The 21,602-nt window shown below is 43.1% G+C and overlaps 1 protein-coding gene across 4 annotated transcripts in view; it reads right to left on the bottom strand.

The window, feature by feature from the left end:
• The window catches only part of MCC (MCC regulator of WNT signaling pathway), a 211,012-nt gene that overhangs the window by 142,999 nt on the left and 46,411 nt on the right, over positions 1-21,602 (bottom strand). Inside the window, exon 1 of one of the 4 annotated variants that reach the window (XM_051641983.1) lies at positions 19,141-19,753. The exons of the other annotated variants lie outside the window; for them this stretch is intronic. Within the exon in view, the coding sequence (XP_051497943.1) occupies positions 19,141-19,197 (57 nt within the window). The 5' untranslated portion in view covers positions 19,198-19,753. Of the gene's footprint in view, positions 1-19,140; positions 19,754-21,602 lie in introns of those variants that run through there. 4 annotated transcript variants of the gene reach the window in all.

Below are 21,602 nucleotides of genomic sequence, written 5' to 3' on the forward strand. Positions count from 1 at the left end.
TGTCCTTAGGCTGTCACCAGTTACCTCTTTATTTTCCATGTGCCTTAGCAGACTTTCCAGGAGGATCTGCTCCATGATCTTGCCAGCCACAAAGATGAGACTGACCAGCCTATGGTTCTCTGGGTCTTTCTTTTCCCCCTTTTTAAAAACGGTGGCTATGTTCCCTTTTTTCCAATCAGCAGGAACCTCACCAGACTGCCATGACCTCTCAAATATGAAGCACAGAGGCTTAGCAATTGCCAGCTCCCTCCAGACCCGTGGGTGAATCCTATCAGGTCCCATAGATTTATGCACCTTCAGATTCTTTAGATGGTCACAAACCCGCTCTACTCCTACAGTGGGGAGTGCTGGGAGACTGGAAGAGTGCTCCCAGTCCCTGCTTTCACCTGTTGTGGCCTTTGTGTTGAGGTTGGAGCACTCTCCAGAGAAGACTGAAGCAAATAAGTCATTGAGAACCTCAGCCTTCTCCAAATCCTGTGTTGCTGCCTTGACTGTTTCCTTCAGGAGAGGGTCTACACTCTCCTTGGATGTCCTTTTCTCCCCAACATACCTAAAGAAGCTTTTCTTTTTGTTCTTAACATCCCTGGCAAGATTTAATTCTTGCAGGAATTTGGCTCTCCTCACCTGATCCCTAGCTTCTCAGACAACCTCTCTGTAATCCTCCCAGGATACCTGCCCTAGCTTCCACCCCCTGCAGGCTTCCTTCTTCAGATTGAGCTTTTCTAGGAGCTGCTTGCTCATCCATGCCGGCCTCTTGAAGTTTCTACTTGACTTCCTCTTAATTGGGTTACAATGCTCTTGGGCCTGGAGAAGGTGATCCTTAAATATCAGCTACCTTTCATGGACCCCTTTACCCTCCAGTAGGTTATTCCCATGCCACTCTCTTGAGCAGATCCCTGAAAAGGCTGAAATCTGTCCTTCTGAAGTCAAGGGTAGTAAGCTTGCTGTGAGCCCTCCTTGCTGTCCTAAGGATCTTGAACTCCACCAGTACTTACAGTACTTTGAGCAGGTAAACACCATTTCCTACTGCAAGTCTGTCTGTGATACTGAACATGGCTTTGGCCATCGATGTCAAAGGTGTATGCAACTTACAACATAGAAGAGCTTAATGCATCTTGACACCAGAGAAGGTATACATTTTCCCTGGTCAGAACACATTTTGGAAAGTATGATAAATCCTTAGTCCTTTAAAATATTGCAGCCTTGCAATAGAACAGAGTGGAATGTGGTTATCAAATACTAAACGTGGCATATTTTTCAATTATTTAATTCTTGAAAAAGTTGCATAACTGTTTTCTTTGTTAACAGTAGAGAAACCAAAAAGATGAACTGTGTTTGTGAACTGCTGAAGTCTTAGAAAAGTGAGCACAGCAATCCAGTATGCTTAGATCAAAGTATCTTAAGGAAAAGCTTTCTTAAATGAATTTGAGTGGAGATGTGGATAAAGTTTTTATCTGGTGGTAGCAATAACACCTGTAGCCTTACAGGAGTGTTCTGAGCTTTATTGCTTCAGAGATGCTGAGGTAGAGTTTACAAACCTTTTTTTGGGTGAACTCTCCCCTCTTTCCTGGTTCAAATGGGTTTTGTGAAGTGTTAGTGAATCTTGCAAACCTGAGACTTTCCCATACTATTGAGGGATGCTGAGTCAGTAAGTACGAAATGTACTTACAGAAGTTAAAAAGTTACTGTGTTTCTCAGTTACAATGATACATTTATTCTAATGGAAAGAAAATATTTCTATGGCAAACTTTTAACGGACATGCTCCTGGACAGAGACCATCAAGTCTGAATGCAACTTTTAGACTGGGTACACTTAGGCTCCATTTCATAGATCTGCTGTGGATTATTTATCTGTTTGAAAAATCTAATACAGTTTTATAGCTTATTTTGAAATCTTACGTTAAATTCTGCAGGTGAAAGCTTCCTTTGAAGGGGGAAGGTCAGCTTTTCTGGAGTAATTGGGACAGCTACAGTGTTTTATAGACAGGCTTGCTGGTATGTTATCAGTGATCTGTACTGCTGATTTTAGGAACATGCTGATTTTAGAACTTGAATGTGAATCCATAGGTGAGCCGAGGGGGCTCTGGCATGATCAGTGTATGTAATTTACAGTGTGACTGATGCATGGTATTTCCAGTGTAGGAAACACAGTGGCTTCAAAGAAAATTTTTTTCTTCTGGATTTGTGTGAGCTGCTTATCAGGCACAGAGAGGGTTCCAGGCTTGGATGTTATTGAATAGAAGCACTATAAAAAGATTAGTCAAAATGCCCAGACACTGTCAGCACAGATAATGCTTCTCTGCAGCCCCCTAATGAAAATAAGACAAAGATTATGTAACTCATCTGCCTGATATTTTAGTATTGCTTGCTCCTAAAAAATCATGTTTGAAAAATGCCTTATGGGCTGAAAAATCAGGTAAGACAAGTGTATGCTGTGAAAGTAACATTAACAATGTATTGCATCCTTCAAATGCTTTTAGAGACTTGATTTTTTTATACTTAGATTTAAAAAGCCAGAGTTCATTCCTAGGAGGTTTTTGGAGATGAAGATCATTATCCTTTCCCTCCTCCCATTCCAGTCTGTGTTGGAAAAGAAAAATGTCTTTTTGTCCTTGATCAGGCTTGTACATACCAGGATATGGCTCCATGTGGGAAAAATTGCAACATCCTCCTTTCAGAAGGTATTTTTGTGTTTTCCTCTCCAATCTATAGATTTGTAGTCTGTAAAGGAGCACATAAACAAAAACTTCTCCATGAAGAATCCATAGATTGCAGAATTAATGTTTGCAAGGGCAGAATTGTCTATGTAGGGAAATGTGATGATCTCTGAATTCAAGATCCTCTGTGATGGAAAGACAGAGGTGTGGTGTGGGGTTCTGGTGCTGGTAAAGACAGTGTTTTGACACTCGTGTCAGTCTGCATTAGTCAGTCCCATGCCAGGGTTTGCCATATAAATGAACCTTCTGCATGAATGATGTGTATTTTCTGAAGATCTAAATTTCTACCACCTCTAATGAATAGAAGTATTTGTTAATACTCTGGAAATTGGCTTACATATTCCAACTCTGTTGTTGTAATTATACATGAAAATTTGTCATTGAAATTAAAATATTAATTGACAGAAATATGTTCAGTCCTCCCAAATTTGAAGAAATACAGAAAGAAGTATTTTTCTATATACATCATCTATATATGATTTTTTGTCCTAGATCATAAAGTTGACTAGAGAACATCAACTTTTTCTTGGCAAGTAGAAGCTTCTGAAAGAATTCTAGTTGGTGTCTAAATTCTAGATAAAAAATATATATTGGCTTTATTTTTTCTCATTTTTTTCAGTATTGCTATTTGTGATTACTTTTTTTGATTTTTCAGGTGAGGCATTAAACCAGCATCTTAGTTGAGTAGGAGCCTTGGTGGGAGAATAGAGATGGCACCAAAGCTATTTGGGACTTGGGCTGTGTTGGCTCCTTGTGTAAAGACTCTGAGTAAATCCCCCTGTTTCTCTGCATATGTCTTTTCTTTGTCTTGCCTACTTTGACTGTAAATGCTTCTAAATGGATTAATTCTTAGTGTGGTGAAGTTGTAGTGGGACTGTTTGTCCTTATTTTAATATATGTAATTAATTGGTAAGAGGTAGATGAAAAGCTTAGTCAGGTCTCTGAATTTTAGGAAAGCAAACTTCCAGCTCTTCAAGAAGTTAGTAGATAGGACCCCATGGGAAACAGCCCTCAGGGACAAGGGAGCAGAACAGAGCTGGCAGATCTTTAAGGATGCTTTCCATACAGTGCAAGAGACCTCAGTACCCTGGTATAGGAAATCAGGCAAGGAGAGCAAGATGGCGTGGCTGAGTCAAGACCTGCTGGTCAAACTAAAAGGCAAGACAGGCAGTGGAAGTGGGGACAGGTATCATGGGAAGAGTACAGGGATGTTACCCAGTTGTGTAGGGATGAGGTCAGGAAGGCCAAGGCACAGCTGGAGCTGAACTTGGCAAGCTATGTTAAGAAAAACAAGAAGGGCTTCTACAGGTGCCTAAACCAGAAAAGGAAGGTTAAAGAAAGCCCCCCCTGATGAGCCATAATGGTGAAATGGTAACAGCAGATGAGGAGAAGGCTGAGGTTCTCAACAACTTTTTTGCCTTAGTCTTCACTGGCAACCCCTCTCCTCACAACTCTCATGTTGATGGCCCACAAGATGCAGATCAGAGAGACAAATTCTCCCCCACTGTAAGTGAAGATAAGGTTTGTAACCATCTGAGGAACCTGAACATACACAAGTCCATGCGACCTGATGAGATACATCCCAGAGTTCTGAAGAAACTGACAGATGTAGTTGCCAAGCCACTGTTCATGATACTTGGAAAGTCAGGGCAGTCAGGTGAAGTCCCTGGTGACTGGAATAAAGGATTCTTGTAGGAACAAATAATCCTCTCATGATGCTTGGTATACCAGAGATCAATATTCTGCCAGGTGCAACAAATCTGGTGGAAGATCTGGCCCATGCTAAATAAGCAGGCATTTTCTTTCAGTAAAATCAGTAAATAAATTAAATTTCAAAGGGAAAATTTATCTCTGTGGGTGGCATGATGTGTCAGTTAACTTCTGTGAATAATACCAGTATGATAGCAATATTGAGGTGACTGCTATCCATGAAAGAAAAAAAAAAAGTTACAGTGTTTCCAGTGATGCTTTTATTCTGTTTTATGACGTGCTGAGTCTAAGAATGGATAGAATCTCTTATGTTCCTCTGCTGATACATGTCTTCCCAGTGTGCAAAGCATAAAAAAGTGTTTTGATTCATAACAGTCAAGCCATGATGGCATGGAGATCTGTATTAATTTATTAATTTAGTTAGTCTATGAGAGATTTCAAAACACATTACTTATTTTTCATGCTTTTTAAAATGCACAGATTCTGTCTTGCATCCTGCAGGGCTGAATACCAGTGAACACTCATAATTAGCCTTCTTTATGAAACTCTATGCAGTTGAATTTCAATACCTACCCCTTTTGCAATGGAAATAAATATGCTAATTGCTTTTCATAAGAGTAGATCTTGTCCTTTCCTGTGAGAATTTATCTAACTTACCGTATTTCTGTATTGTGTGTTAGGCTGAATCTCTTTTTATGTCTTATTTAACAATTATAACCGTAACAATTTATGCCAATGAGTTAAGTGTCCTACTTCATTCAGAATGTTACATTATAATATTCTTCAGTAATGAAATTTCAGTTTCCTTTGCAGAATCTTAGAATTGTAGAGGCTGACATGGACCTCTGGAGGTCATCTAATGTAACCCCTGCCACACAAAGCCAGTTTTACTTGACCATATCCAGATGGCTTTTGAGTATCTCCAAGGATGGAGACTCCACCACCTCTCTGGGCAAGTTGTGTCTGTGCTTGGTCACCCACACAGTGAAAAAGTGTTTCCTGATGTTCAGAGGGAACCTCCTGTGTTTCAGTTTGTGTCCATTACCTCTGTCCCTGTCACTGATTGTCACTGGAGAAAGCCTGGCTTCATTGTCTTTGCACCTTCCCTCCAGGTATTTATATACATTGTTGAGATCCCCCTGAGCATTCTCTCTCCAGGCTGAACAGTCTCAGCTCTTTCACCCTTCCCTCATGTGACAGGTGCACCAGTCTCTTCATCTCCTTGGTCTCCCTTTGCTGGACGCTCTCCAGTATGTCCATGCCTTGCCTGTAGTGGGGAGCCAAGCACTCTAGGTGTGGCATTACCAGTGCTGAGTGAAAGGGGAAGGATCACCTCCCTCGACCTACTGGCAATACTTTGTCCTATGCAGCCCAGAATACCATTAGCCTTCTTTGGGTCAAAGGCATGTTGCTGGCTCATGTTCCACTTGGTGTCCATCAGGACCCCCCAGGCCTTTTCTGCAAGCTGCTTTCCAGCTGGGCAGCCTCCAGCCTGTTCTGGTGCCTGGGGTTGTTCCTCCTAGGGGCAGAACTTTGCACTTCCCCTTGTTTAACTTCATAAGGTTCCTGTTGGCCCATTTCTCTGGATCGCAGCACAACTCCCTGGTGTATCAGCATGTCCTCCCAGTTTGGAGTCATCAGCAAATTTAATGAGGGTGTACTCTGCCCCATTATCCAGATCATTAATGGAGATATCAATCAGTATGGGACCCAGTAATGACCTCTAGGGTAGCTGCTAGTTACTATCCTCCAGCCAGACTTTTTCGACAAAAACTCTCTGGGCCTGTCCATTCAGCTGGTTTAATTCCATCTCACTGTTTGCTCATCCAACCCACACTTGAGCAGCTTCTTTAGGTAAATCTCATGAGATACACTGTCAGAGGCATTCCTGAAGTCCGGGTAGACAATATCCACTGCTGTGCTGTCATCTACCATGCCACTGTAGAAGCTGATAATATTGGTCAAGCTTGACTACACTTGGTGAAGCCATGCTGACAACTTCTGATGATTTTCTTATACTTAGTGTGCCTGGAAATTATTTTAATGATTAGTTGTTCCTTCAGCTTGCCAGGAATCAAGGTGAGGCTGACCAGCCTGTAGTTCCTCAGGGGGTGTTACTTGCCTTTCTTGAAGACAGAAGTTATATTTGCTTTCCATAAGTGTTTGGATGTTTCTCCCAGTCACCATGCCTCTGTCCATCATATTTGAGAGGCCATGGCAATTTGGTGAGGTTCCCACTGACGGGAAAAGAGGGAACATAGCCCCTATTTTTAAAAAGGGGGAAAAGGAAGACCCAGAGAACTACAGGCTGGTCAGTCTAATCTTTGTGGCTGGCAAGGTCATGGAGCAAATCCTCCTGGAAAGTCTGCTAAGGCACATGGAAAATAAAGAGGTGATTTGGGACAGCCAACATGGCTTCACTAAGCGCAAGTCATGCCTGACCAATCTGGTGGCCTTTTATGACAAGGCTACAGAGATGATGGATAATGGCAGAGCAACTGACATTAGCTACTTGGATTTGTTCAAGGCATTTGACACTGTCCCACACAACATCCTGGTCTGCAAACTGGTAAGACATGGGTTTGACGAATGGACTGCTTGGTGGATAAGAAATTGGCTTGATGGCTGCACCCAGAGAATGGTGTCCTTCAGGGGTCAGTATTGGGACCAGTGCTGTTCAACATCTTTGTTGGAGACATGGACAGTGGGATTGAGGGTATCCTCAGCAAGTTTGCTGATGATACCAAGCTGTGTGGTGTGGTTGACACCCTAGAGGGAAAGGATGCCATCCAGAGGGACCTTGACAGGCTGGAGAGGTGGGCCAATGCCAACCTCATGAAGTTCAACAAGGCCAAGTGCAAGGTCCTGCACCTGGGTCAGCACAACCCCAGGCACAAATACAGGCTGGTGGAGAATGGATTGTGAGCAGTCCTGAGGAGAAGGACTTGGGGGTGGTAGTGAATGAGAAGCTTGACGTGAGCCGCCAGTGTGTGCTGGAGCCCAGAGAGCCAATTGTGTCCTGGGCTGCACCAAAAGAAGTGTGGCCAGCAGGGCCAGGAAGCACTGGTGAGACCCCACCTGGAATCCTGGGTACAGTTCTGGTGCCCTCAGCACAGGAAAGATATGGAGCTGTTGAAGAGGGTCCAGAGAAGGGCCATGAAGATGATTCAAGGGCTGGAGCACCTCTGTTATGAAGACAGGCTGAGGGAGTTGGGGCTACTCAGCCTGAAGAAGAAGAGAAGGCTCCAGGGAGACCTTATAGTGGCCTTCCAGTACTGGAAGGGGCTACAGGAAAGCTGGGGAGGGGCTTTTCATCAGAGAAGACAGTGGTAGGACAAGGGGTAATGGTTTTAAACTGAGAGAGGGGAGATCTAGGTTAGATATTAGGAAGAAATTCTTCACTATACAGCTGGTGAGGAACTGGAATGCGTTGCCCAGGGAGGCTGTTGATGTCCCATCCCTGGAGGTTTTTAAGGCCAGGTTGGATGAGGTTTTTTGCAACCTGGTCTAGTGTGAGGTGTCCCTGCTCATGGTAGGATGGTTGGAACTTGATGATCTTTAAGGTCCCTTCCAACCTTAATGATTCTATGATTCTGTGATTCTAAGTATACTGTCATGCTTGTGGCATGGCCACAGACCACTCAGGATGCAGATGCAGTATTAGGGTGATATTTACTCACTGACTGTTTTACTGAGAACACTACCAAACCCAAGAAGATAAAACATGTTTTTGAGCTCCAGTCCTAACCTTGAACATATATAAAACCTGTTCCCTATTTCATCAGTGCTATTTCCTCACATGTATGTACAGTACAAGCACAAGCTGACGCTTGCTCTAAAAGAACAGAGACACCCATAGGAAAGTACCTCAGGGTGGGGGTTGCCATTCTTGAACTCCTCTCTTGCCAGTAAGGCTTGGAACAAAATCCTGCTCTTCTGCTGGCTACCCCCCTCACCCCACAGCTCCCATCAGACATACTCACTGGCCTCACGCACACAACTTCAATCCATGCAGCCCCTTTTCCTCCTGTAATTCTTCTACATTATTTTTTTCTCAAAGTATAGTTTTTAAGTAAACCAGCAGTGGGATACAAATCTTACAGGAATGTGCAATATTGTCCTACTGTAAAATTTAAAAAGTCACAATTTATGTCTTTCAAACTTGGCACTCTCTTTACTCCTTCACATCTGGTTTTATATGTAAGATTTTAGTGAAACTCTTCTTATGAACTCACTACTCTGCATCCTACACAAATACAAACTTAGAACTCTATCTTCCTTTCATCTCTCCAAAATTTTAAATATGCCATTGTTCAAATCAACAAACAAATAAGTTACTAATGTATTCCAAGATGATGGTTGAACTGTTTATTCCAGTCAATGTGAAGGATTAAAGAATACATAGCTGTTTCTAATGCTACAAGCCACAACACTTACATACTTAACATTTTACTTCCAAGCACAATGAAAAAAAGCAGAAGGTATGAAGCATGCACCTAAAGCAGCACAGTATCTTGAAATTTGCTTTGCAGAAAAGAGTATAACCTTTTTCGAAGGACATAGCAAGTGCTAAAAAGAACACAATAAACAATCATATTAGACAAATCATCAGCACCTCAAGTGCCAAATGTACTGCAATACTGTAATACAAACACTCAACTCACAACAAAATCTCTTAGGCACAGTTTCACCATCAGCAGGTTTGCCAGGCTCACTTTCATGAAAATTATATCTGAGAATATAATTTGGCTCTTAATCCAAGGATGTAATTTAGCCCTTAAGTATACAACAGATAAAAATACCATTAGATCAGTACCTGTATTTTCTTCGTGTTCCTACACCACTAATTTAAACTGTTCCAGAATTAGGAATGGGTGTAATCGCTGACCACAGTTTGCCCAGTATGTGCGCCAGGTCAGACCACAAATCTCCATACCTCAGTACACCATCTCAACAGTGGATGGCCAGGGGAGCATTCAAGGACAAAGCTAGTATGTCATGATGCCTCCTCAGAATGCTGGCAACTAAAGCCAGGTGATGTCTTTGAATTTGGAAGAAAATCTAACTCCTCCTAGGTGAACACTCTGGAAAAACTGAATGAATATGTACAAGATATATAAATTTTTATATAATTTTTCATTTGTAACTATGTAAAAAACAGTCTGTAATTGCAGCTTCTGTGCATCAAACTGTTTACTTGTACACATTTTCAGTAATGTTAATGATGTTGGCTTTACAAATATGCCTTGTCACTACATAATCACAGAATCTTAGGGGTTGGAAGGGACCTAGAAAGATCACCTAGTCCAACCCCCCTGCCAGAGCAGGATGCCCGAGAGTAGGTCACACAGAATGCATCCAGGCAGGTTTTGAATGTCTCCAGTGAAGGAGACTCAACAACCTTTCTGGGCAGCCTGTTCCATTGTTTTGTCACCCACACAGTGAAAAAGGTTTTCGTTGTGTTTAAGTGGAACCTCCTATGCTTCAGTTTGCACCCATCGCTCCTTGTCCTATCATGGGACACCACTGAGAAGAGCCTGGCTCCGTCCTCCTGACACTCACCCTTGTCCTGGTTTAAGCCAGGATTAACCCATTTCCCCTTTACTGTTTGTTTTTGTTTTTGTTGTTTTTTGTTGTTGTTGCTGTTTTTTTCTTCAGTAAGCTCTCTTTTAACCAGCAGCAAGTGTTCCAGCAAGTGGACTGGTAAGACTGGAATGGTTTATGTTACTGCCAAGATTCCAAGGCTGTGTCTTTGCCCTGCCGGATCAGGCACTACTGGGAGATCTGTGACCCTCCTGTAGGGGAGGCTGAGTTAGACAGACAGCAAAACTGGTCAGAGATATTCCATTTCATATATCTACGTAAGCTCAGAGGAAGGTCAGAGAGCATAGAAGAAAACTTACTTCCTGCTTCTTCTGCCCTTCTCTTCCGTCCATGGCCGGTGTCCCGGGAGGACTCCATCCACCCATAGAATCATAGAATCCTAGGGGTTGGAAGGGACCTCGAAAGATCATCTAGTCCAACCCCCCCGCCAGAGCAGGGTCACCTAGAGTACATCACACAGGAAGGCATCCAGGCGGGTTTTGAATGTCTCCAGCGAAGGAGACTCCACAACCTCTCTGGGCAGCCTGTTCCAGTGCTGTCACTCTTACAGTAAAAAAATTTTCCTGATATTCATCTTAAACCTCCTATGCTCCAACTTGTATCCATTACTCCTTGTCCTATCACTGGTTTGGTCACCCATTACCGTCGAACCCCACGCTCGAGCTCTCCTGACCCTCATTACTCTCCCCTCAGCTCCTGTCTGCTCTGCCACTCTCTCTTTGGTAGTTTTCTGGGACATTTCAGGACTGTTCACCGCTAAGGAGAGTGCTGTGGTAATTGCTAGGGGTGGGGGGAAGCAAGAGGCTTTTGCACATTCCTGAACACATTTGTACTTATTTTCTTTTATCATTAGTGTTTAATTAAAGCTGTCTAGTTTAATTTTTCAATCCAGAGAGTCCCTCTCCTCAATCTCTCTCTCCTTCCCTATTTGCGGTAGGGGGGGAAGGGGATGAAAAGCATTGCTGTCTTGGGTTTAATTCCTGATCCTGAGTCAAACGGTGACAACAATTTATTGGCACTCAATGTGGGGCTCAATCTTAAGCCCAGATTATAAATTCTCACTAATTGAGAGAGCTTAAAATTCCATCTCTGATGGGAGGGATCCCTCAGATAGCAACGGGCAACACTTCTGATTAATTTAACGATGGATTGAAAACTGAACAGACACTTTCTGCAATGTTTCTGCTGGACCTTTTTCCTGACATGCAATTGCACATGTGGTATGCAGCCGAGAGCATTCTGCTCTGTGTAGCTGCTCTTGTGATTGTTTCATCATTTACTGACAGAACTGTAGCCATAATCAACCATATAATTACCAGCCTAGTGATCATAGGGGTTATGATACTGATCTTTATGGGGGCACTGTATGTGTACAGTTACAGTACAAATCCTAAAGTGAACAGAAAGATCTATGTTAGTAATGGAAGTAGCAGGTTCATTTTTTTCTCAAGCTGAGTTTCCCAGCTCTTGATCTGAACAGCATTGCTGCAGTAGGGATGCTTCTGCTGAATGCTTATAATGTATTGTGGATGTGTAGGGCAAGGTGCTGCTCCACTCACTGCCACTCCCCTGCAGGCAATGCTGCTGCCACTGCTGCAGCTGCCACCTGTGATGCTGCTTCCACCACTGCTGCTGATGCCACCACTGGTGCTGATACAAACCCAGTTGCTTTTACAAAGATTAAGTCCACTCTCATTCGAATCAAACTATTTACCCTGTGACCAGAGCAAAGGATAGGCATAACACCGCTCCCCTTTTACCTGCTCCCGTCTGAGACGTCAGAGTTTCTTCAAGCAACAATAAGAGACCAAAATTGAGGAAGCAGACTATTCTAAATCAGGTGATGGAGCAGGTACCTCTGAAACAGATAAAGGAGCAGGCCCTTCTCAAGCAGATAAAAAATCAGACCACTCTCAAGCAAACAGAACAGCAGGCCCTCCTCAATCAGATGACTATGACCTTGTTCAGCTTTTCTCTGTGAAGGAACTGCACCTCATGAGAAAGGACTTCACCCGCACTGATGGTGAGGGAATTCTTCCTTGGTCACTCCGATGCTTTGATAGTGGTGCTGAAACATTTAACGCGGATGAGAAAGAAGCCAAGCAGTTGGGATTCCTGGCCTGAGATGCTGGTATTGACAGAGCACTTAGTAGTAAGATGGGAACTACCACCCTGTGGGACCAACTTCTTTCAGCTGTGAGAGAGAGATACCCCCACAAGGGTGACATCGGATGGCGCCGAAGCAGAACACCCACTCTTGAGAAAGCCATCACCTACTTGAGAGAAACAGCTGTGCGAGAGGTGATCTATGATAAAGATGGACTTGCAAATCCTGATGATGTTCTGTGCGACACACAAATGTTCTGGAGGTTTGCTCAGGCTGTACCAGCAGCACATGCCCATACATTTTCCCTCATGGGATGCTTTGATGATGATGCAAAACCAACTGTGCTTGAAGTGGCTTTCAGAGCATGACAGTATGGAGAATGATCTCTGATTCCCACCAGTTCCACACTCAGCCATTGAACAAATGACTGACAGAAAGAATAAGATGCTGAACAGATGGGGAGGTAAACCCCAGTAGCTCCCTGGAGACAACTGGTCACATGTTGCAGCCATTAAGAGGAGACATCCTGCTACAAGACAGCAGCAAGAGGGACAGGACCCACCTCAATGCCACCTGTGGTCTCTCTTGCGTAATTATTTTAAAGAGGACAAGAGAACCTGGGACAATGAACCCACTGCTGTTCTCCAGATATGCATTCTAAATAGAACAAAGGCAGGAGATGGTTCCTCCAGGAAGAAGGCTATGCCAGTCTCCACCGACTGGTCCTCCACCCAGGATTGTGCTTCAACCTCAAACACTCAATATTAGAGGTGCCCTGCCTCCAGCCAGGGGGAGGAGAGGGACAACCGAGTTTACTGGACTGTGTGGATTCAGTGGCCTGGCACACTAGAACCACAGAAGTATAAAGCTTTGGTGGACACTGGTGCACAGTGCACCCTAATGCCATTGAATCATAAAGGAAAAGACTCTATCAATACTTCTGGAGTGATGGGAGGATCTCAACAACTGACTGTTGTGGAGACTGATGTGAGCCTCACTGCACAGTGCACCCTGTAGTGACGGGCGCAGATGCTCTGTGCATCCTTGGCATAGACTATCTCAAAAAAGGATACTTCCATGACCCAGAAGGGTACCAGCGGGCTTCTGGCATAGCAGCTGTAAAGACTGACACTGAACAGCTGCATACTTTGCCTGGCCTTTCAGATTACCCTTCTCTAGTGGGGTTGCTGAAGGTTGAAGACCAACAGGTGCCAACTGCCACTTCAACGGTGCACAGACAACAATATCTCACCAAGAGACTCTGTGATTCCCATTCACAAGCTGATCCGGCAATTGGAAAGCCAAGGAGTGATCAGCAGGATTCACTCACCCTGCAACAGTCCTATCTGGCCAGTGAGAAAGCCTGATGGCAAGTAGAGGCTGACAGTGGACTATCGTGGCCTCAATGAGGTGAAACCACCACTCTGTGCTGGACATGCTAGAACTTCAGTACAAGCTGGAGTTGAAAGCATCCAGGTGGTGTTGCCACTATTGACGTTGCTCATGCCTTTTTCTCTATTCCTCTAGCACCAGAGTGCAGGCCACAGTTTGCTTTCACCTGGAGGGGAGTCCAGTACACCTGGAATCAACTGCCCCAGGGGTGGAAACTCAGCTCAACCATTTGCCGTGGACTGATCCACACTGCACTAGAAAAGGGTGGAGCTCTAGAACACCTGCAGTACATCGATGACATCATTGTGTGGGGTGACATGCCAGAAGAAGTCTTTGAGAAAGGTAAAAAGATCATTGAAATTCTTCTGGATGCTGGTTTTGCTTTAAATAGAAGCAAGGTCAAGGGACTTTAACGAGAGATCCAGTTCCTGGGACTCAAGTGGCAAGATGGTCGTTGCCAGATCCCAATGGATGTGATTAACAAAATAACAGCTATGGCCCCACCATCTACTATAAAAACCTATTTAGGGACTGATGGTTTCTGGGGAATGCACATTCCAGCTTACAGTGAAATTGTGAAACCTCTCTATGAGGTGACCCAAAAGAAGAGTGACTTTAAATGGGGATCTGACCAACAGAAAGCTTTTGAGCAGATTAAAAGGGGGATTGTGCAGGCAATGACCCTTGGACCCATTCAAACAGGGCCAGACATCAAAAATGTGCTCTACACACAAAAATGTGACGGGGAACAATGGTCCTACCTGGAGCCTCTGGCAGAAAGCACCAGGGGAGACTCAAGGTCGACCCTTGGGATTCTGGAGCTGGAGCTACAGAGGTTTCGAGGCCAAATACACAACAACTGAGAAGGAGATACTTGTAGCGTATGAAGGAGTTAGAGCCACTTCAGAAGTGATCAGCACTGAAGCGCAGCTCCTCCTGGTGCCCAGGTTACCAGTGCTCATATTCATGTTCCAGAGTAACCTTTCTCCTGTCCATCATGCCACCAATGTGACTTGGAGTAGATGGACTGCTTTAATCACCCAGTGAGCTCGAATAGGAAGGCCTAATCGTCCAGGTATTGTTGAAGCAATTACAAACTGGCCAGAAGGCACACACTTTGGAATGCCACCACAAGAAGTGGTGAGACAGGCTCAAGAAGCTCCACCATATGATTATCTACCAGAGACTGAGAAACAATTTACTCTTTTCACCAATGGCTCCTGTTGTCTTGTAGGGAACCACCAGAAGTGGAAAGCTGCTGTGTGGAGTCCTACAGGACTGGTTGCACAAGTAGCTGAAGGAGAAGGTGAATCGAGTCAGTTTGCAGAGGTCAAAGCCATCCAGCTGGCTTTGGACATTGCTGAGCGAGAGGGGTGGCTGAGACTCTCTCTCTACACTGACTCGTGGATGGCAGCAAATGCCTTGTGAGGTTGGCTAAAGCAGTGGCAGCAGAACAACTGGCAGCAAAAAGGTAAACCTGTTTGTGTTGCTGAGCTGTGGAAAGACATTGCGGCTCGGATAGAGAAACTGGTGGTGAAAGTGTGTCATGTAGATGCACACGTGCCTCTGAGTCGAGCCCCTGAGGAACATCAACACAACCAACGAGCAGATGAGGCTGCTCGAGTGTTCCAAATAGACTGAGACTGGGAACATAAGGGTGAGCTCTTTCTGGCTCAATGGGCCCATGACACTTCAGGTCATCAGGGCAGAGATGTAACATACAAATGGGCTCGTGACCGAGGGATGGACTTAACCATGGACGTTACTGTGTCTGGGAAGGACTCTATCTATCCATCACTGACAACCCTGAGGCTTGTGCACCTCTGACCCTCATCACTCTCCCCTCAGCTCCTGTCTGCTCTGCTGCTCTCTCTGTCAGCACTTCGGGACTTTTCCAGACTGCTCACAGGTAAGGAGAGTGCTGGGGGAGTTGCTGGGGGTGGGGGGAGGCAAGAGGCTTTTGCACATTCCTGAACACATTTGTACATATTTTCTTTTTCATTAGTTTTTAATTAAAGCTGTCTAGTTTAATTTTCAATCCTCATTCTCTCTCTCCTTCTCTACTTGGATGGGAGGATCGAGAGCATTGCTGTCTCTGGTTTAATTGCCAATCCTGAGTCAAACTGTGACAGCCTTTTACATATTTGTAAACATTAATGAGGTTGCCCCTCAAGTCTCTTCTTCTCCAAGCTAGAAACCCAGCTCCCTCAGCCTAAACGTTAAGGGTTTACAGTATTGTATAACTAAAAAACTGAAGGTATCCAAAGAGGACTTACCTAATTTGGGTGTCACATATTGCATACAAACCACACCCTTCCTTAATCAAGCCTTAAGAAACAAACTGCAAATCATATTAAGCTACAATATTGACAGGCGAAGGCTCATTTCATAATAGTAGAACTGAGTTTGGTTGGACACTGTTACTTATTTACAAAGCTACCACAGGCTGCTGTACATTCTCATGGAGTACAGCAACAGTCATCAGCAAATTCTAGATTTTTTAAATTTGCCACTCAGTGTTTCATATTTTTAAAAAGCCACAAACCTAACACCACCACCAAGCAAACCTTGCTTTGCAAGAACAATGCTGCTTCTATCTCTCTATGTAGTTAAAACACATTGAATCTACCATGTAAACAACACACCAGCTAATCTCTCTTTCTCTGGACAGGAGAAAGAAAACATTGGAGGGAGAGAAAAGCAAAAGAAATGAGGTAACATGTAGTGATACATGTACCAGTAAACAGCAGCTTGAACTCTGGCGCTAGGAACCACGGAGCAAGAGTTTTGTATAAGTCTGACTGACCTACTACAGAAATCAGATTTTTTTTTTTTTCCTTTTTTCTGCATGACCTTTGGATAGGGGTGGGCCAAGTAAATAAAGATTATCAGTATCTCTGTTTACCTGGACAAGAGTTTAGGAATAGCAAACATCAACGACAAGCAAGCTTCTACAATCACATTGTATCTTTAAAAAAAGAGATGCCTTAATTTTTGCCCATTTCCATACAGAGATGTACATCTCAGGTAGAAAGTTTCAATACAAATGAAATTAGCTACAATAATTTCATTTTCTATTTTGTCTAATGCTTCCATTCAAAAATACATTTACTATATCTTCAGGGCTTTGTAGTTTTCCTGTTTATTTTTAATAACCGTAGTTTCATGCCTACAGCTCCATGTAACAATACAAAGAGATCAAGGCATCTACACTAAAACCCACTGTGCATCAAGTGAATGATAGTCTTTCTTGGTCTGTTATCATATTTGCCATTCAGACATATACACTAGTAGCAGCCTACTATAATGTGAACATCTGAGCTTACTGTAGAGAGAGAGCTGCAGGAGAAAACACACCAAGACAGCTGCCATTTGATCAAATTGCTATTGTAGCCATTGTTTAAGTGAACAGAATGCTATTGTCTTCCATCAGTCTAAAATAAACACAGACTACAGAAGATGACATAGCCAGAATGGGATTAAAGGGAGGATGGCATGACAAAGAGGTGAGAAACATAAAAATATAAGCCATAGGTACAACCCTTACTCAGGGCTTTCTGTCTTTGGTTGCAGCAAACAAAACAGTACCAGTCACCAACAGGACAAGGTGTGATATGAGCATACAAATCACAGGGAGCTGGTTGAGTAGTTAAAAGGTTACAGGGAAGCAACTAACTGCATCTCAGAGTACTTATGCATCCTCTTCCCTATGGCAGGTGGGAGTATGACACTTCTGTAAGACCTCTGTGTTTCACCCAAAACATACGGTTTTGTCCCAGAGCAGTGCTGAAGCTGGCCCAGCCTTCTGAGGCTCAGGCTAACGCATGCTCACTCCAGCAGCTCACACTGCAAAGACGAAGAAGACTGGTGGCAAGGAAATCATGATTAGCAGCTGGGGAAAGTTAGGGGTGTAGGATCTTCCCTGGTATGTCTGCACTCAGAAAGGGGCCTCTTACTAACTTAGCTGTAGCACTAAGCATTAAAGTAAGCTTGTTGAAAAAAAAAAACAAAACAACAAACAACACATAAAAAAAACCCCAAAAATATGTTGTACAGTGCTCAGTCACAGACCTCTTTCCATATCCTATGTCAAAACACCAGAAGGAAAAGGCCCTTCTTACAAGAGAATTCTTTGTGGATGTGTGAGTAAACTTGAATAGGTAATATTTCAAGGTAGCAGTGCTACCAGTAAATTCTGCCTGCTCTGAATAATGACCCACGTATCATATCTTTGCAACACTCCATATTTTATGTGATCCTGCATGGTCTTGGAAATTAAATGTTGAGGGGCCAGAAAACAGTGATCAGTAGACGATCAATACAACCGCAACCAGAAACATCGTGGCAGACTACTACAAAAAGTATCCCAGGTTTTTATGCTGAGTTATGAACTCCACTGCCAATACACAATTTCTAAGCAATCATTTGCACAAGTAATAGAGAGTTAATGAAACTGAACTCTTTTGTACATAAGAAGGAGGAACAGATACAAAATTTAATTCTCAAGAGCCACTCAATCACAAACCTACTGTTTCTCTTGCATGGCAGGGTACCACACTTGCTAAGGTCTCACACATTTATTCTGCTTCCCCCTACACTGTTGTCATGTGTCCCCCCCTGAATTTATTTTCCATTTTACACCAGTGTGTCCTTTATCTGTACAATTAACTCTAGTAATTGCTAACTCTCTCGTTCTGCCAAGCGTATCCTATCTATTATTCTTAAAAATCCAAACATATAACATAAACAAAGGATCTGTTACAATAAAAACCCTACCAAAGAAAAGGGCAAAAGTGAAGAGTGCATGTCATTTAAACTGGGACAATACAGACTGCTGATTCAATTTTCTACAAAATTACTTTAATCAAATGTTTGGAATTTCATAGCATAACTAAATAAGAATTTCTCAGTAAAACCCATAAGGATACCTAAGACATTTCAGTAACTGACAAAATATGCCACTTCTAAAATATTTATTCATCACCAGCGTAACATCTGATATGGCTTTAATTTCAAATTTATTAAGAATACACGTAATCATACTCTACAGAAAACAGATACCCACAGCTGTAAGAAATAACAGCTTACTACAGTTTCCAATGCTAAAGCAGAAAGTTTCCTACGGTTCGTTTTCTTTTAGGCAAGGAAGGAAGGTAACCTAATTCATCTAACCTAAAGAAACAACATCACTTTGGCTAAATACAAGCAAACACAACTTCTGCCAATGTTGTCTTACTGATAAATATTTGTCATCTTCCACTCACCCCACTTCCCTCCTAAATTAGTCACCATCTGCTTAATCTCAACTGAGATCTCCATATTTCACCTACTGCAAAGATGAATGTTGGGTATAAACACAGCTCTTGGGAGGCAAGGAAACCTCTGCTGCCAGATAGCAGAAAAAATGTCTCTACATAGTTAAAATAATTTGCTTTTCACCACTTATTCAGAGTAACGCAGCAAAGAAGCTCAGTTCATTTCCTGACTGGCACAGTAAGCTATAGCAAGATACACATTCTATTAATTTTTAATTGCTTTGCTCGCTGACTGAAAGCCCAAAGGGGGAGCATTTCTTTTTAAAGCATGAAGAAGGGCACTGAAACAGCTTACCTCACTCAGCTCTGCAGGGGAGTCATCTCCATATTTCATAGCAACTCCAGAATTCATTATTAGACTTCTCAGGGCTTGATACTTTTTTTCCAGATTTTAATGCTTCAAAGCTTTGTTCAAATGATTCAATACTTTCTTCTCCAATTTTTTTCCGTCTTACGCATTTTGCTCTAGACAGCCATTTTTGCTTCACATTGATAGTTTAAATTAATGACGCAAGATCTTCTAAAAGAGCTGAACTGGTTTTGACTTCACAGACAATCCATTGCTGCAAGAGACTTGATAATACTGTGGCGTGCTCCAAGAACGCAGGGAAGGAAGCGCTTGCAAGGATCCCAGGGCTGTCTTAGTTGATCTGCAAGGCATGCTTCATCTCTGCTGTCTGTTTTATGCTGCTCTTTTCCACAACTCTGTTTAAGGGCATCTCCCAGTGCTGCTTAACATACTCAGGAAAATTGAATGAGCTTCACACAAGTTCGCAGAGAAATTAAAAGGAGAGTACTGCTACAGTCTTCAGTGCTCACAAAGGGAGAAGGGAAAAGAGAAGAAAGCTCCGCTCCCCGAGACAAAACCAATGCTGCACTTCACGCTAAAGTTTCCCCTGCCAGTGAGCCTGGAGTTTAAGTGGTTTATGATCAAACACAGCTGTCTTGCTGCAGGCTAAAGGGTTCGTGGAAGGGGCGGTACTAAAAGGAGAGTGCAAGTGGGAGGGAGAGAGCTACAGAGAGTTCATTTTAGAACTACAGGCATCTTTCCAGCTTTCTGCATGGTAATTATTAAACAAAAAACTATAAAGCTAAGTAACAGGAAATGCCACCTGGATAACAATAAATTGTATTCCTATTTCCTTATTCCCATGTGCGATTAAGTAAGGAAAGTTGGAGGGCTCTAGGGGGTGGGGACTGTAATGATTTCAAAAGGTCACAGTAAGCCCAAAAGCACCATTAGAAAGCTGCAGATTTTACGTAACACACTGACATTTTACAAAGACTTAGGAGAAATGCTACTGCAAGAAGAGGAGAAAAAAAACACTTGCTTTCAACATTCAACTAATAACCTAGAAAAATCCTTAAGAAGCTGGATTTGTGGACATGCTGCACCCACTGCAAGAACTGACAACCTCCTTTCCCATTCTCTCCATCTCCTAAAACATATTGACAGCCCCAACACACTGTGATGCTGGATTATGACATAGTTTTGGGAGCTAGAAGTAGGAAATACTACACTGTGCAGCTTAAATTTACCTGATCATAAAGTGTCAAATGAGTTCAGAAAAAACCCACAAGAAACAGGAATAAATGCTATACAAGCTGTGGCATAATGCTTACACCCTGGCAAAAATATTTACATGGGAAACAATGCTCTCCAAGAGAAACATTTTTTAATTGTCTTGTGATACTTTTTTTTTGTCCTCTGTTAATCAGATTAATATCAGAAATGGGGATAAGTAATCCAAATTATATTAAGTGCACTAAGAACAAGAATCCACATAAACACATATATATTGCTCTGTGATACTAAAAAGCATCAGCACTTTCTGGGTCCCTGTCCTTATTCTGTGCCCAGCATCAGGAGCTGCAACTCTCCCTCTGGCTCGGGGGTAAGGGGAATGCCACAACCTCTTTCCAAGACTTTTTACTTTCATCCTCCCTTCTCTTTTCTGTATTTTTCCCACTCTCCAGCTCGTTTTCCCAGAAGTCTGGATTTTTGGGTTCCCCTTCCTCTTTTAACGCCCACCTCGCATTGCCTCCATCCTTCAGTATTTTCCTCCTGGAGAGCATCCTCCCTGCCTCACCTTCACATTCGGTTCTGTCTCTACGTTTAGTGCTTCCCTGTATATTCCTCCTGCTTTGTTTCCGACACACGCTGGCACCCCCTCCCGGCCCCGCAGGCCCCGCACCGGGCTGCACCGCGCCCTGCTGGCGGATGGCGGCTGCCGCAGCCACCGCTGCGGGAGAGCTGTACCCGCCCCCTGCAGGGCCCGGGAAGCACGGAAGATGCGGAGTCCCCCAGGCTACAGGCTGAACTATGGCACACCATATCCACAGCAGCTCTCTACACCGATTTGCTGAGCACCAAAATGTGCTAACTGTGTTCTATACCCAGCAAAAAAAAAAAAAAGGTACTGTATTATAATGATTTACCTCATTTCTCACACAAGGGGAAAAAAGCCTCGATTCAAAAATTCCTTCAGCAAGCACAGTACATTTTCAAATGTTTTATCTTTTCCAAGTTATGCCTTCACAAATGGAAGGGTGACAAAGTTATTGTACTTCATATCACTACCCCATCAACTTTTATATTGCATCTCATAATCTGCTTAGAATCTGCTCTGATTTGATCTTTGTCCCATTCTGTCACACACACCACAGGTTCATTAACACAGGGACGAGTCTCAGAATTATTTAAGAATAAAGGTTTTCCATTTCTAAAGAAAAAGCCATACTGATTATGGCTTCAAT

This window comes from Apus apus, chromosome Z, assembly GCF_020740795.1.
Source record: "Apus apus isolate bApuApu2 chromosome Z, bApuApu2.pri.cur, whole genome shotgun sequence".
Classification (NCBI taxonomy): Eukaryota; Metazoa; Chordata; class Aves; order Apodiformes; family Apodidae; genus Apus; species Apus apus.